The sequence below is a fragment of the Balaenoptera musculus genome, chromosome 15, assembly GCF_009873245.2.
Source record: "Balaenoptera musculus isolate JJ_BM4_2016_0621 chromosome 15, mBalMus1.pri.v3, whole genome shotgun sequence".
Lineage (NCBI taxonomy): Eukaryota > Metazoa > Chordata > Mammalia > Artiodactyla > Balaenopteridae > Balaenoptera > Balaenoptera musculus.
In genome coordinates, this window is record NC_045799.1 from 70788843 (window position 1) to 70806384 (window position 17542).

Below are 17542 nucleotides of genomic sequence, written 5' to 3' on the forward strand. Positions count from 1 at the left end.
CCACAAAGAAAAGCCCGGGACCAGATGGCTTCACTGGTGAATCTTACCAAATATTTAAAGAATTAGCACCAAGCCTTCACAAACTGTTCTAAAATATAGAAGAAGAGAGAACACTTCCCAACTCATTCTCTGAGGCCAGTATTACCCTGATACCAAAACCAGAAAAAGCCATCACAAGAAAACTACAGACCAGTATCCCTTATGAATATAGATGTAAAAATCCTCAACAAAACATTAACAAACCAAATCTAGCAGTTTATAAAAAGATTTATATATCAAGACCTAGTGGAGTTTATTCCAGGAATGCAAAGTTGTCCAACATATGGAAATTAATCAACAGGATACAACATATTAATAGAATAAAGGAGGAAATAACCATATGACGTCTTAATAGACACAGAAAAGGCATTTGATAAAATTCAACATTCTTTCATGATAATACATCAACAAACCAAGAATAGAAGGAAACATCCTCAGTCTGATAAAGGACATCTATGAAAACCCACAGCTAACATCATACTGAATGGTGGAAGACTGAAAGCTTTCCCTCTAAGACCAGGAATGGGACAAGGACGCCTGCTTTCATCACTTCTATTCAATGTTGTGCTGGAGATTCTACCCAAGGAAGTTAAGCTAGAAAATGAAATAAGAGGTTGGAAAGGAAGAAATAAACTATATTTGTAGGTGATACGATCTTATATACAGAAAATCTTAAAGAATTCACAGAAGTTACTGGTAAAGCTAACATCGAGTTCAGCAAGCTTAGAGAATAAAAGATTAACATACAGAAATCAGTAGTATTCCTATACACTAGCAATGAACCATCTGAAAAGGAAATTAAGAAAATTTCCATTTATAATAGTTTGATGCTATTTAAGAATAAAATACTTAAGAATAGACTTCACCAAATAAGTGAAAGACTTGTACACTGAAAAGTACAAAATATTGTTGACAGAAATTAAAGAAGACCTAAATAATGAAAGATGAAAAGATATCTGTGTTCATGGATTGGAAGACTTAATACCATTGATATGGCAGTGCTCCCAAATTATCTACAGATTCAATGTAATCCTACTGCCTTTTTTGTGGAAATTGACAAGCTGGTTCTAAAGTGTATAATGGAAGTTCAGAGAACCCAGAAGAGCCAAAACAATGTTGGAAAACAACAAAGTTGGAGGACTCACACTTTGAGTGAGTCCAGTTTCAAAACTTACTACCAAGCCACAGTAATTAAGACTGTGTGGTTCTGGCGTAAGGATAGACATATAGATCAATGGAATGGAATTGAGAGTCCAGAAATAGATTCTTACATCTATAGTCAATTGATTTTTAACAAGGATGCCAATACCATTTGATGAGGAAAGAATAGTTTCTTTTCAACAAATGGTATTGGAACAACTGGATTTCCACATGCAAAAGAATGAAATTGGAGTCTTACACACCATTTACAAAAACTAACTCAATGGATCAAATACCTTGAAACTTTTATAGTGTTAAGGCTATAAAACTCTTAGAAGAAAACATAGGTGTAAATCTTCATAGCCTGGAATTTTTCAGTGGAGTTTTAGATATGACATCCAAAGCATAAACAACAAAAGAAAAAAACAGGTAAATCAGACCTCATCAAAATTTTTAAACAAACAAAAATTTTTAAACATTTTTGCTTCAAAGAACATTATCAAGAAAGTAAAAAGATAACCTACAAAAAAGGAGAAAATATTTGCAAATCATGTATCTGATAAGGGTCTTGTATCCAGAATATATGAAGAAAAGGACTCAGACTCAACAACAAAAAGACAAACAACCCAGTGAAAATATGGCCAAAGTAGCTCCACGCCACCAGGGAACCTGGGAGCCAGTGTGGAACACACCTCAGGGTGACTCCACTTCCGGGACAAGGGAGCTGGGGTATCCACACCCCAGTTCCCATCAGTGTAGGTTCAGGGCTGCTCCTGGGGGCTCAGTTCCCCGCCAGTTTGGGCCTGCTGCAGGGGAGGCAAAGTGGGCCCTGGAGGCCAGAAAACAGATCCTCCGTCGGAGAAATGTGTGTGCTGGCAGTGGGAAGAACAGCCAGCAGGGACCAAAGTGGGAAGGGCAGGGGACTGGGGGAGGCGCCAACGGCATCTGCTACCCACTTGCTCAACAAATACCGAGTGCGGGGGGAGCCTGGCCCAGCAGATCCCAGCTCTGTGCCAGGAGGGGAGGCAAACAAGTAGCATTGCCAAGAAAAAAAAAAAATCAAGCGGGGCTGGGGGTGGGGGAATAAATTCAATGAAGAAAATATGAGAGAATTATTAATGGCCAATGGAAGGACTAATTTAGAATGGATGGTCAGAGAAGAAGGCCCCTCTCAGGAGGTAACTTTCTAACTCCTAACATAACTGCCTAGCCTGGTAACACACTCTTTATGGAATACCTCTCCCCCTCTCACTTCCCCACCCTCCAACTGGTGTTTCCTTCACTGTCTAAATCAACTCTTTACACTTGCCTTGCCTCAGGGTCTGCTCCTGGGGGAATCCAAACCAACACAGAATGAATGAATGAATGAATGAATGAATGAATGAATGAATGAATTAAAAACCTAGGTTTAAATCCTCACTCCATCACTTGGGCAAACCACACCTTTGCTGGACTCTGGTCTTCCTTCGGTGACACGGGTGTTACTGCAGTACTCACCTTCCAGGGCTCGGAGAGAACCCAGTGAGATAACGGCGGTGCCCAGGTGCCCTGATTCTTGTTCTGCCATCTTGATTACCACCTGCGATGGGCAGGTGCAGCAGACGCTCTCCTGCTGGCCAGGCATCTGGAGGTTTGCCCAGCGTGCCTTGGGTCAGCCCTCGGCAGCTCCCCGGCAGCCTTCCTCTCGGGGACTCTGTCTGTGGAAAGGAAACATCAGAAGGCCCAGTTGCTAATGAGGCCGACTTACCCGCAGGTTAATGTTCTCTGACTTTGAACACCACGACTCCCACTTAGCCCTCCCGTTATCCCTCCCGCTGACGGAAATATGATGGGAAATCAATCACAGTCCCCTCGCTTGTGTCTAAGGTCAGCCTTCAGTCTCTGCCTTTGTCAAGCAGCCTCAGCGACCCATTTTAGGCTCCAATGAAGAGAAGGAATGAGACTCCCCTGCTGGATTTGAGATGTGCTATCTTTGACCCCTCGCAGCTGCCCAGAGCACTAAAAGTTCTCGCAGAGCTTGAGAAACTTGCCAGAATAAGTCAGAACCCCTTGAGCTCGTCTCTCCCCCTTAACAAAGCAGCCTCCTCCCTCCTGAAAGGCACCGTTGTCACTGGGACAAGCCACCTCTGTCCTCCGCGCAGCTGGAGCCTGAGCCTCACGTCTCCTGGGGGCCAGCAGACCCCAGAGGCAGGCACGGTCCTGGGGCTGGGAGCCCATGCAGACGCTCTCAAATACGGGGCGATGCTCCTTTTAGATAAAAGGAACAACTTCAGCCAGTGTCAGAGGTACAGGTTGCTTATTGGCAGATGGGACTTGTGACTGTTCAGCCCCTAAGCAGGGACCCTAAACTCAGGCCTGCAGGGGCCGGGCGGAAGCATAACCAGGGAGGTGAGGTGGGTGTAGAACAGTAGGGAATGGTGAAGACTGGGGCACCGGAGAGCACCCGCCCTGGCCGCCAGAACAGTGTACTCAGCTCCAGCCAACGGCTGTCAGGGACCCCGTGTTGCCGCGTCTCCTAAGTCTGTAGACAAGCCAGACATCTAGCTCTGAGGGGGAGGGGATATCTTCCATCGTTAAGTCTTGGCAACGAATTTGCCTTTAAAAAAAAAAACACTTCATGAGCTAGACAAAATAGCTCTGCCGGCCAGATCAGTTTAGTCTCTTCTTTAAAGTTTCAGTGAGAGGACAGATATTAGGAAGGTACATTTCACTTATCTGTTCATTTCTTCATTTCTTCATTGAACGATTGTTCAAAAAATTCAATTCCAAGATTTTTTTGTCATTTACCAGGTGCCAAGGAACTGTGCTGAACGCTAAGGGTTCTGGATTGAATTAGAAGAGCTCGCAGCTGAGTGTGCGTGTATGTGTATGTGTGTGTGCGCGCGCATGCGTGTGTTGGCGAGGGGGGTGACATAGACGTGAAGACAGGTACTTGTGGGACACTGAGTAAATTATAACCTCAGGTGTTGCAAGGAGCCGTGGGCACCTGGAGAAGGGAGTGATTGTGTCAAGGGAAGGGGTGACAATGGGGGAGACAGCACATCTGAGCTGAAGTTCCCAGGGAGAGAAGGGCAGGAGAGTACTGCACGCAGAGGCCCAGCCTGTGCAAAGGCACAGAGGCCGAGCCAGCATGGACATATTTGGGAACAACTGTGCGTTTTGTCCAGACAGAGAGCAGAAGAGGTACCCAAAGGGACAAGAGAGGAGGTGACCAGGGCTGAGAAAAGTCCCCTGATTTCACTTTTTCCCATCTGCATCCCAAGCACTCATGATACGAAATTTTGTTGGTGCAAATGAAAATGACAGCAAGGCTCCCCTGCTCCTCTGCCTCTTTGGCCTTGAGAATGGCCTTGGCAGCCTCGCTGGCAGGCGGAAACTGCACACAGGGGTCCCACGGCTTGGAAACCCTGAAAGGGAACAGAATAAATCCTAAGGCTCAGTGCCATGGCCCCGTCCCAACAAACGCCTGAGCCAGTTTCTTTCTTTTCTATTTTTAAATTTTTAAAATTCTACAGGGTTTTGCAAAAGAAAATCAAAGGCTCTGTTTGCCAGGTTAATCAAATAGCGCAAGTCATGGCTCTTTTCCCGTCCTTCTCCTCCAGTCTCTCTCCCCAACAAAGCCGATTAGGTTGATTAAAATAAAGCCCGCTGCATTTTAAATGTGGTCTGGATGGCAGGGGCAGAGGGGCGCGTGTGGCAGCTTTGTGCCGGGGACGAGGGTCAGTAGCCTGCTCCAAAATACGGTCCAGATGGGGTGAGATCTAAGACCCCACCCAGGATGAAGTAGAGAAGGTGGGTGGCTTCCCACCTTCATCCTCCCCGGGTTTCCATGGTCACTGCCCGCTTACTTTGGGGTAAGGCAGAATTGTGCTAACAATAACCACTTCCTTCTCTTGCTGGCGTTTCAGGGCAAGAAAGACCCTTCCTTGTGGACGTGCCCCTTCCACCCACCGCTCCAGCTCTTTTTTGTTATCCGCAACACGAGACAGCTGCGTGACTTTGATCTAACCAAGATCAAGGTTTGGAATTACTGCACGGCTGACGGCGTAAGTAACGGGCTCCGGTTCCTGGCTGGGCATTTGGCTGATGGAAGCACTTAGTGCTTTCCCATAGCCTGATTCCCGAAGTTGCAAAATGGGGACCAGGAGGCCCCGTTGCCCTTCCTCCTGGGTGTAGCAAGCGCCTGCTGGGGGCTTTCACTTCGCGTTGTCAGAGCCCCCAGGAACAGAGCCTCCGCTGAAGGTTTGGGAAGTAGAATCAGGTCACCTTTTGGGGGAACTGGAGAAATAAGAACCGAGGCGCAGTTTTAACAGATAAGGAAACAGACGCACAGAGAGGTTATGTAATGTGGCCCAAGTCACACAGCCAGTGAGCGTCAGAGTGAGAATTTGATTCCCTGCAGTCAGACTCCAGGCCCATTGGCTTAGCCAGCGCTTCTCAGACCGTATCCGCAGCAGCTTGCCTGGGATCCTGATGAAAAGCGGGTTCTAATCCAGCGGGTCTAGGGCGGGGCCCAAGATTCTGCACGTCTCACCAGCTCCCGCGTGTACCAGCGCTCCTGGTGTGTGCACCCCACTCTAAACAGCCAAGCTCTTAACCTCTGGGCTCGTCAGCCCCTCTGGTTTCAGAACCCCTCCCCTCCTTCCTACCCTCACACCACTACCCAGGCCCTCATCCTTGCTTTCTTCTCCGGGTTGTTTTTCACATATTCACTTGCACTTATTCCTCCATTCAACCTTGATTATTGAGCACATCCTAGGTACCATCAGGCTTCATGATCAATTCTGAGGACGCTGAGGTAAAGACACAGTCCATGCCTTGGAGGTACTCCTTGTCTAAAAGCTGGCAGACAAGTAAATGTGGAAGTATGAGGCAGTGTGATGAAGGCCTTGATAAAGCTGAACCTGGAGAGCCAAGGGTTTCAAACAGAAGCCCCAGGGACTCAGCAGGGAACGCAGTGAGCAAGGAGGGACAGGACTCCCTCAGCCTATCTTGGTTTCCCCTCTTATGATAGAAAAGGGAGCAAAACTTGTTCTACTTTCCTTTCTAATCTGCTATAAGGGAAGCAATAGTACAAGCGAGATGATAAATGGGAACCAATCCTCGGCCTCAATATTGTTAGAGAGAGACGCTAGGGCCTGGTGGGGAACGTGGCAGACTGGCAAGCACATGGCCCAGGTAAAGGGCAGGGCATTTTTCAGCTTTAACTAATGGCTGATATGGAGCAATGCCAGCCAGCACTGCTAGATCTTCTGAACTTTCCCAGAGAGCTGGGAATCTGGATTTTGAGATGAGCTTTTCTGTTTGCAAATGTCAGTAGCTAATTTCACTTCTTTTGAAGCCACCATACAGTTCAAACCAAACTCATCTTTGGGCTGGAGCTAGCCTTTCCCAGTCTGCGGCCCCTGGAGCCCGGAGGAGGGAGCACGCCTCAGGCTGGGAGAGGTCAGGGAAGGTAGTTGAAAGAGCGCATACCTGAGCTCTAGTGGAAGGAGAAGCACTGAGCCGGACAGAAAAGGGAAAGCCTCTCCAGGTGGAGGGAGCTTCGCGGGCAAAGGCCTGGGGTTGTAGAAGAGTACAGCTTCCTAATCGCTCTCTCTGACCCCAGGCCCAAGCCTCCAGTCTGTCTCCAGTAGCCACTGGGAGGTCTGATCACGACTCTACTGTTTCAAGCCCTCAAAGGCTCCCCTTGATCCAGAGAATCCAGGACAGAGGGCCCCTCCCTAATCCCTGTGCATCAAGCCTGCCTCCTTCTTGGCACCCGCCCCTTGACCACGCCACCCTCCAAAGTGCCAGCTGCTCGTGGCTCTCCACCGCCCTCCCTGGTAGGCGCACCTTTAGTCCCAGGCCCCTCCCATCTCGCTCAACTCAGAATGCTTGCCTCTGCCTCGTATTCCTGGGAAACCCAGACATCCCTTTCTCCAGGATGCTCGCCTGACCCCCTGACCCTTGTGCACTTCTGGACCTCATGAACTGGTTCTATCACCCCTGTACCAGGATGGACACTTGTCCCCCCATCACACTGTGGGCTTCTTGGGAGCAGGGCCTGAGTCGTCTCCACCACTGCTCTGTTCCAAGTAGAAATACAAGGTTGTCGATTGAATGAATGAGTTCATTCCCCGAAGAGCCCATAAGCAATTGTCTCATCCTTCTTGAGATCCAGATGAGAGACTGAGAGTAGGAGGGGTTAGGATGCTTGCCCAAGGTCATACCGCAGGTTAGAGGCCAACTGGGGCTCAACCAGGAGACTCCGTGCCTCCTCCCACCTTGCCGTCCTCCCCTCCTGTACCTCTTCTGGCTGGTTCTCCACCCACCCACTCACCCAGCCGTCCCTCCAGCTCCCGAATAGCCATCTGCTAGGCTCTGGGGATCTGGAGGCTAACATGGCAGACGCGTTCCCAGCCGGCTCTGTTCACACACGATGCTGCCCCAGAGAAGTAACAAAAAGCTTTCTCTGATTTCTGTGTTTTGATTTTTTTTTCAAACAAATGCCTAAAGTTTAAATTTGAGAAAAAGTCCAAACTATTGGAACAAATGAGAAAGTTCCTGTGGGCGTGTCAGCCTCCCCTGCCCAGGGTGTGCGGAGGGGCTGTCCTCTAGGCCCCGGATGCAGCCCAAGCCCCATGTAGCTGCAGCGCGTTCCCGGCATCTAGGGCTGGGTCCTCTCCTTCTCCAGTTCTCCCGGCACTTCCTGGCAGGCGGTCACCAGCATCTTCTGTAATGGTTAGTGAAACAGTGCTGGCTACCCAAGCCCGTGCCCTGTAGCTCGGCCCTGTCAACAACTATATCGCTCAGGCCAAGAAAAGCAGATTTTATGTGCTGGATTACAAAGCAGATAAGCTTCGTCCCTGTTGGCTGAGGCCTGCCTTTCTTCTTTAACCTGCGCTCGGCCTCCCCTGTGTGCTGAGAACAGAAAAGGAGCAGGACATCAGGGCGTCATTGCTGTTGCGGGCGTTTTGGGGAGCAGCCGGCTGCGGGGATTAGAGACTTGAGGTGCTTCTACACAGAGGAGCGTGTGGAGGGCCGCAGTCCCCGGCAGGGCCACCACTTACGTCACGCACACCTATCTGTTGACAGAATTTTCCGGGGACAGAAAGCGCAAACAAATGCAGCTGCAGGTTGGTTTCATTTAATATTCTCCAGAGAATGCTATTACTGTGTGTTTTAGAGGAGATAAAATGAGAGTTTATAGGAAATATAGCTCAGCCCAGTAGACACGGCTTGTTAAGACAGTGTTTTGTGTCTGGGAATTCAAGGAAGCAAAGTTCAATGTGAGGCGCTGATCCAACCAAGGCTTATTTAGAGCATAAGAAAAGAAGGTGCTAGAAGAATGGAAGTCTCTTATTGGAAAATCTGCTGCCCGTTTAATCCTCGGGCTAACTTGGATGGGTTCCTTCCCCCTCGTTAGGTGATGCGGTAAGCGTGAGCCGGCCCGGAGGAGAGGACTTGCGGGCAGGGTAGGGACACGGAGGCTAGCATCCGTCCACGCAGGCACACAGGGCGGCCCGCAGGTGTGGGTACTCATGACAGCCGCCGTTTACCCAGCGCTGCATGCATCCGGCAGGCGTGAAGCCCCCACTGAGCGCTCCGTAAACATCTGATGCCTGAACAAATAACTGAACAAATGAATCATCTCAATTAACCCCCCAACCATCCTGCAAGGTGGATGTTGTCGGGCCCCACGTTGTAGATAAAGAAGCTGGGGCTTAGGATAAAAAGATCCTACGGGACAGATAGCTGCGTCTCTTTTGCCAACTCTGCTTGGAAATGGCTGCCTGGAGTGCTGTCTTGAGAAGGATTTAGAACTTTCCTTCTGGTTCATCCAGGAAAGGGTGTGTGATTGATCAGCGATGCCTGTCTTGGGCTCAGGAGGTGGACGCGATAATATGTTTGTCACATTTTGTGATGTTTCCCCAGATTAGATGACTGGCCCAGCTAGTGAGGAGTAAGGGACCGAGGTGGGAAGGGAACATGGGGGCTGTGGGTTTTCCTGCGGTTTTTCTCGGCATTGCTTCCCCTGCAGAGCGACATCTGCTAGGAGAAAGGAATCAGTGATCTCCCTCCTCTAGGATGTAATAACCTATCCAAAAAGTGGGCTTTCAGCTGCTCGCCACGGCCCATCTGTTTTCGTTTATACTAAGCACATTCATCATCTCCGTGGCGCCATTCCATCACCATTTTCACCTGCAGCATCACCATGCGGACGCCACCTCCAGCCTGGTCACGACAGCAAGTGAGGCAGGACCCAGTGATATAGTTTATGCATGGACATGGTGCTCACTAAGTAGTTTCTGAATTAATTAATTAATTAATTAATGTTAGATTTCCCCAGTGGTGTATTTCTTTTCTTTTTTTTTAACTTTTTATTTTATATTGGAGTATAGTTGATTAACAACGTTGTGATAGTTTCAGGTATACAGCAAAGTGATTCAGTTATACATATACATATAACTATTCTTTTTCAAATTCTTTTCCCATTTAGGTTGTTACGTAATATCGAGCAGAGTTCCCTGTGCTCTACAGCAGGTCCTTGTTGGTTATCCATTTTAAAAATAGCAGTGTGTACATGTCAATCCCAAACTCCAGTGGTATATTTCTGTGACTTGTCATGGTGATCCAGGCCAGGACTGCCCAGTAGAATTTCTGATGATATTAACATGCTCTATCTGCCTTGTCTAGGGCAGCAGCCACTAGCCCCAGGTGGCCACTGAGAACTTGAATTGTGGCTCCTGTAACTGAGAGACTGCATTTTACAATTTATTTCATTTTAATATTAATGTAATTGTCCACATGTGGCTGGTGACTACATATTGGACCATAAGGGTCTTGGTGCTCAGGGAACCATGTTGAACAAATAGACAAGGTCCTGTTCATACAGCCCTGTCCCTTCTCATGAGGAAGGGACAAAAAAAAAAAGGGTACAACTGAATAGTGTCATTTCAGGTAATGCTAAGTGTTCTGAAGACGATAAAATCAGGCAACGGGAGAGAGGCAGGCGGAGAAAGAGGCAGGGCTGCTCTGGACAGGTGATCAAAGGCCTTCCCCGACCTGGATGTTGAGAAGGAGCAGCCGTGCTAACATCAGTGGGAAGAGAATTCCCAGCAGGGGGCACAGCAAGAGCAAAGGCAGGAACAACCAGTTTAGGCAGAGACTGAGCTGGTGAACAGAGGAGAGGGTAAGGGGAGGTCCCAAGGGTAAGTGGGAACCAGGTCATGTGGGCCTTACTGGTTTGGAGGCAGAATAGGGAGATGGTCAGAGCCAGCCCAGCTGGGGCAAACCCTGGCTCCTCCTCTTCCTAGCCATGTGACCTTGGGCGTGTTACTCTACGCCTCTATGCCTCAGTTTCCTCATCTGGAAAATGGGGTGATTATTGTTTGGTTAATACGTATGAAATGCTCAGAATGACTCCTGGCCTTTGTGAGCACTATACAAAGGTCAGCTCTTAGTATCATTATTGGAGGGTTTTGGGCAAAGGGTGATACAATCTGACTGAGGAATTTAAAAGATCACTCAGGCTGCTGTTTGGAGAAGGGATCAGAGGGAAGAGGGAGCCCCAAGAGGAGGCTCTTAGCGTAGTCTAGCTTGGTGGCTTGGATGAGGGTCACAGTGCTTCTGGAGTGCACCATGGGTAGACTCAATTCATCCCAGGGCAATATTTCTATTTTCAGAAAGGCCTCTTTTTTTGGCAGGGTTTGGGGGGTGGATTTTCAAATGAATGCAAGTGAAGAGATTAGTTCAATAATGACCTATGTACCTTTCACCAGCTTCATTAATTATCTACATTCTGCCATTTTTGTTCCATCTCTTCCCCTAACATTTAAAAATAATTGTAGCTATCATATCATTTCACTCATAAATTTTTTGTATGCATCTCTAACAGATAAGGAGTTTGTTTTTATATAATCCCAATACCACTATCATACCTGACAATAATTAATTATTATGCTCTAATACCCAGTCCATATTCAAATATCCTTGATTGCCCCCAAATTATTTTTTTTAATAGTTGATTTGTTTGGATCAAGATACAAACCGAGGCCAAACATGGCAATGGCTTTGAAGTCAAAGATGTGACCTTCATTTGGGCAGCTAAGTCAGTGTAGCCTGATGGCTCTGCCGTATGGTGGGGTCTGTGCACCCTTGGGCCTGGAGATCATGATGGCATCTTAACAGGGCAGCTGGTGGGAAAGGCACTAACCCAGGTGCACGAGAGCCTTCCTCAGGTGTTGACCTCAGGCTTGGTCTAGGCCGTTGCCTGTCACCAGAGGGTGCTCTCTTGTAGGTGGGCTGCAGGATCTGAAATCTATGTGCAGAGTCCATACTCGGGAAGATACAGGTGTGGTCATCTTGAGAGTCCCAGGAGGCTCAGGTCTGAAGCAGACCCCCAGCCAGCAGGGGAAGGAGAAGTGAGCAGAGAATTCTGCCTTGAGAGAGGGGGCCCAACGAGGTATTCAGGGTGCAACCAGAAGGTTGGAATTCAGATCCATACTGTACTCCCACCAGGGATGAGAGCACAGATGGAGAACCAGGGTAGAAGCTGAGGCCCATGTCCTGTTCTGTACAGACCAGGGGACAGGCTGCATCTGGGACCAGACAGATGTCAAAGTAGGGAGAACTGCTCACCCATGTGCAGGGGCCAGCCTAGGACAGCAAGATAAATCCCAGACCCCCTAGCGGGTAGGGCTCCCCATCTCCTGCCTGCCTTGGCCAGGACTGATTTAGTAGCTGAATCTGTTGATTAAAGTTCTCAGTCCCAGCGCTAGTGTTATCAGCCAGGATTCTCTTGGTAACAAAGGACAAGAAAACCCAATTAAATCCGGCTTAAGGACAAAAAAGTGTTCTTTGGCTCATGTTACAGGAGAGTATGAGTTTGCTGGCTTCAGGCATGGCAGGATCCAGGAGTTCACATGATGTCATCAGGAATCTGCCTCCCTCCATCACATATCTCTGCTTTCCTCTGTGTTGGCATCATCCTCAGGTTCCAGGTGGTGGTCCCTGATGACATCGCTCTTGATTTCAGCACTCCTTGCAGAAAGAGACTCTCCTCAAGAAAGTCCCAGACTGAGGGCCCAGTGGCCAGGCCTGGGTTGCAACCTGGGGTGAGGCCCACATTATCCACATGAAGTCAGGTCGAGGGAAGGGTGGATTCCCAATGGAAAATTGAGGTGCTGTCTCCAAAAGAAGGGACCATCACCAGGAAAAGTAGAAAACGATACCCAAACTAGGTCCTTTTTCTTTTCCTCTAAGAATGCAGAAATCACATGCTGTTGAATTTATTCGTTAAACCTTCCCCAAGGCTTAATTTCTGAACCAAGCTTCACTCCCAGCCACGAGATACTTTTCTTCGGCATTTCCCCCCCAGCCTTGCACCGAGACCCCAGCTTGGTATCCCCACACCCAGGCCCCTCTGCCCCGGTCCCGGCTCCGCTTCCTTTTACTGTCTGCAGCAGCGCCCGACTCCCACCTTTGAATCCTCCACTCCGCCCTTTGCCCCTCACTGCCAGTCATTTCTAAGTCCTACCATTTCCACTGCCCAAAACCTGTCTCCTTCCAAGTCCAGCTCCTCCTTCCCCTGCTGCCCGCTGCCCCCTCCACATCCCCGCTCCGCTCACTCATATGCTCAGTCCCTCCGTCTCATCAGCAGAGCCATATCGATCGCCCCACACTCAGGCGTTTTGCTGGGGCCGGGAATCAGACACGCTGTCTGCCCCTGCGAGCTCTCACCCAGGCAGGAGGGCCCAGGGGGATAACGGCAAACCACAGTTCAGTGGGGCTGGGACAGTGGCGGGAGATGAGCCGAGGGCCTCGCCACTGCAGAATGCCTCAGGGGAGAGGCCGCAGTCCCCGGCCAGCTCGTGCTGCCGGGGCATCCTGGGAAGAGGCTGTGCCCCGACTCACCAAAGGCAGCTCACAGATTGCAGCTGGCTCACAGCGTGTTTTCAAAGTTCTTTAATTAATTGCCAACATTTAAAAATTGGAAGGGATTCCGTGCAAAATAGGGATTTTTGACTTTTATTGAGAAACTAGACGATCCGGCGACACGAGGTCACATCCACTCCTGGAAGCTTTGGCGGAGCTGAGTCACGGCGCCGCAGTCCCCACCACTCCTACTTGTGTCCCCGACACAGTGACACAGTTGTCCTGACACCACACCACCTCTCCCATTTGCCATGCTTGCCCGGGCCCTGCGTGCGTGTGCACTGGTGACCTTCCCCATTCTCAGACCCCAAAACTGGCTCTCTGGCTCTTCCATCCTTATGCAACTTTCATCCCCTCTGGTCCCTAGGAAACTCCTCTCTTCTGTGCCTTTGCTCCTGCCCTTTCCAGCACCTGGAATGCCTAGCCGGTCTCATTACAAACCCTGCCTTTGGAAACATCAAGGTTCTGCTTCACCCACCAGCCTCCTGCACACCCTTAGCCTGCCCCAGGCCCCTTCTGGTGGTCTCAGCCACCCCTTCCGGGCACCAAGTCATGTACTTCCCTAGGGTATCCCTCAGTTTCCTGAGCCTTTGGTGTCCCAAACGGGTGCCCCCGGCCAAATCTATCCTGCAGGCGTATTCCGTTTGGCACTCACGATGTTGTACAGCTTGTGAAACATTTGACAACAATGGAAAGTTGGCTTTTGATGAGCCGGCTATATTCCCTCTGTGGCGTCCACCGGCTGGAGCCCAGTGGCCCCTGCAGCCTCTGGACTTGCAGGTGTGCGTTCCCCAGCTCACCAGCGTCCCCGTGCCGCTCACGTCTGTGGTGCTGCAAGCATTTGAGTCTGTGACACCTAATTATTCATACTTTTGTGAACTCCTTAAGGAGAGGAGCCTTGCTCTCATCTTTTGTGTCTCACACAGGCCAGGATCCTGAAAGGCCCCCACGTGGTATGTGTTGGGTTGAATAAAATTGCGAGAATTGCCTGCGGGTGCCTGAGCCCAGATCGAGGGGAATCTTTTTTTTTTTTTTTTTTTTTAATTAATTTTAATTTTTTTTTTTATAGCTACCTTATTTATTTATTTTTGGCTGTGTTGGGTCTTCGGTTCGTGCGAGGGCTTTCTCTAGTTGCGGCAAGCGGGGGCCACTCTTCATCGCGGTGCGCGGGCCTCTCACTATCGCGGCCCCTCCCGTTGCGGGGCACAGGCTCCAGACGCGCAGGCTCAGTAGTTGTGGCTCACGGGCCTAGTCGCTCCGCGGCACGTGGGATCTTCCCAGACCAGGGCGCGAACCCGTGTCCCCTGCATTAGCAGGCAGATTCTCAACCACTGCGCCACCAGGGAAGCCCTTTTTTTTTTTTTAATTTATTTTTTTATTGAAATATAGTTGATTTACAATATCGTGTTAGTTTCTGGTGTACAGCATAGTGATTCAGTTATATATATGTATGCATATATATGTTATGTGTGTACATATATACACACATATATATATATTCCTTTTCAGATTCTTTTCCCTTATAGGTTATTACAAAATACTGAGTCGAGTTCCCTGTGCTATACAGAAGGTCCTTGTTGGTTGTCTGTTTTGTATATAGTAGTGTGTATATGTCAATCCCAACGTGAGGGGAATCTTGACCTAAGTCAGCAGGAGTAATGCTAGGTCCCACTCTGGAGTGGATGGGGTTCTCCTGTGCCTGCTGCCAGCCTCTGCCAGGAACAGGGAACTGCTGCACCAGGACTTAGGGGAGCAGGGAGTCTCCAGCCACGCTAGCCCCGAGCAGCCAGCCTCAGTGGGTACTTCCATCCAGGCAGTAGATGGGGTACAAGACAATGATGGCGGCTTGCGTTTCTTGAGTGTGTATTATGTGCCAGTCAGCATTCAAAGCACTTTACACGTATGAGCTCGTTTATTCCGTACAGCAGTCCTATGAGATTGGTACTATGGTGATCAGCTCCATCCTACAGATGGGGAAGCTGAGGCACAGAAAAGCAAAAGAACTTGCTGGTAGTCACATGACTACCAGGCAATCTGGTGCCCACCACCTGGTCCTGCCTTTCAGTAGAGAGTAGTTGTGGTCACTGGCAAGCCGGGCCCTGCCTAGAGCAGCCATCACTCTGCCCTGGCGCCCTCCTGCCAGATGGCCTAAATTTTCAAGAGAGGCCAAAAATGCACATTGTCATGTGAAAGCTCTCAGTTTTTAGATATTATCAGCTGGTTCTGAAATTTTTAACTGCTCTATGGGCCAAACCAGCCCAGATTCAGCTGTAGGTCCTCCAGTTAGTGACCCCGTCTGTCAGGTCCCATCCCCATCCTTTGTCCTCTGAGTCTGTGACGCCGGGAGGTCAGAGTCATTGGCCCCCAGCCTGGCATGTAATAGGTTAAATGTAGCTTGTTAAATGTCACATGTCCCCACCATCTTCTTCAAGTGGCTACATCACAAAGAAGGGTTTTCATTGCTCTTCCTCCCAAGGTACATATGAAAGGTCATTGAGATCTCCTCTCCATAAAGCATTCAAGTTCAGGTGGAAAGAGCAGGTTTAGTTCCCAGAGCCAGGCCTCAAGATAGATGGCAATAGGCCTGTTCCCCATCCTTGAAGGTCTCCATCCGGCTGAAGACAGGTGAGCACATGGGGCCACGAGGTAGTAGGCGCAAGGGTCCAGTCGCAAGCCCAGCTGTGAGAGCCTAGAGGAGGACCCTCGACTCAACCTGAGGAGGCGGGGAGAGGCACATCGGGAGGGGCAGATCGGGAGGGCCAAGGGCTTCCCGGAGGGGTCGTCAGCTCCTGAGCCAGGTCCCGAAGCCTACATGGCAGCTCTCTGGGCAGCCGCAGCTCACTCCCCAAAGTCCCCCGTGCCTGATAAGCCTCCCAATCAGCCCACAACCCCTCGGCCCCTCCTGTTGTGGACCCAGCACTTCCCGGCAAAGAGAGCAGTAAGGGACGGCAGCCCATGTTCTCCCCGTGCAGTGGAGCCAGCGTGGGTGCCCAGCAGGTGACAGAACCCCTAGAGTGCGGGCCCCCTCGGGCTGTGCATGAATGAGGTCCAGCGACACACAGCTGCTTCGACTCCAGTTGTCACCCACACCGAGGAAGGGTTTGCTTTAATGGACCCTCCCTGGCATCCAGCACGTAGGCTTAGCCAATGCTTTGCTCCAGATCATTTCCTTCAGGCTTTTTCGCCTGTGCTGAGGGCGGTTGTTTGTCTCTAGGGAAAGTGTTTTGTGAGCACAAGAGCCCCCGCCTGTGCTTGGGTTGTTGTCATGATGGAGCCGGGCCGCCATCGATCTTTGCTGAGCAATTCATGTGCTCGTTGGAAGAGACATGTTATTTGACCCCAGGACCAGGGAGGAAAGTGGCCTTATCGAGTCAATTCAATTACTTAGATCAAAATAATATTAATGTTGTGTTAAAATGCATTACAGTCTCAACATGATTGGTTCTCGTCAACTGGAAAGAAGGATAAAGTCCTTCTTTGGACTAGAGAAGGTGCTCCCATTGACTACGTGGCACCCACAGAGTTTCAAAGTGTCCTTTTGAAAATCCACTGCAAAAGGGGTTTGAGACAGCATCAACAAAAGGCATAGCAATAACTCTAGTTAAACGAGGAAGAAAATATGAGCGCCAAGGAAGCAAGTACCCACACACACACACACACACACACAAATGGTTCTCAAGGGTAAGGTCGTCAGCAGATGGAGTTTCACCTGGACTTCTTGGAAGCTGAGGCAAAGGAGGAAACAGCCAGGACTAGAGCCCTCTTGTTGGAAAGGAGGAAGCAGGCTGGTTGTTTAGGAGTGAAAGGATTTTCCCTTGGATCTATTCCCAAAGGCACCCCTCATGCAGAGCTTTACAGAGGGATGCCAAGTAGTACAGATCTGCTAAATCTCAACCCCTTCTTCTCCACGGAGCACACACGTGTCTCACATAGCTTTGGACCACACTCTTGAGGTGTGATGGCAGTTGCATCAATATGTACGTAAATACATAGGAAAAGCCTGGAAGGACACAAGCATACATACACATGCTCCCCACCAGTGCCCATAGGGACTGCCTCTAGGGAGTGAGGAGAGAGCTAGGATGGGAGTACGAGATAGTTGGTCCATGGGGACTAATTAAGAAATAGAAGTGGGGACTCAGGGTTCCACCCAGAGCAGGTGGCCAGGCTAGCACGGCCAAGACGGAGGCCCTCTCCAGGTCTGGCTTGACCCAAAGGGAGGTGGCAGTAGGACCTCAGGGTGCCAGCCAGAGTGGCTCCCTGTGCACCAGCTGTGTGACCTCAGGGAAGGCTGAGGTTCAGTTTCTTCATCTGTCAGATGGGCCCTAATGCCCAAGACCTTGGGGAGTTGTTCCAAAGACAGCATGGGACAATGCATGCAGCCTTTTTTTTTTTTTTTTTAACACATGGAATCCCCAGAGAAGTGACTCCCTACTGTTCCCCA

The 17542-nt window shown here is 49.6% G+C and overlaps 1 protein-coding gene across 2 annotated transcripts in view; it reads left to right on the plus strand.

The window, feature by feature from the left end:
- Positions 1 to 17542, plus strand: part of LOC118881821 (katanin interacting protein) — a 195123-nt gene that overhangs the window by 128045 nt on the left and 49536 nt on the right. For both annotated transcript variants that reach the window (XM_036827080.1, XM_036827081.1), the window contains one exon: positions 5088 to 5225. In XM_036827080.1, the coding sequence (XP_036682975.1) occupies positions 5088 to 5225 (138 nt within the window). The remainder of the gene's footprint in view (positions 1 to 5087; positions 5226 to 17542) is intronic.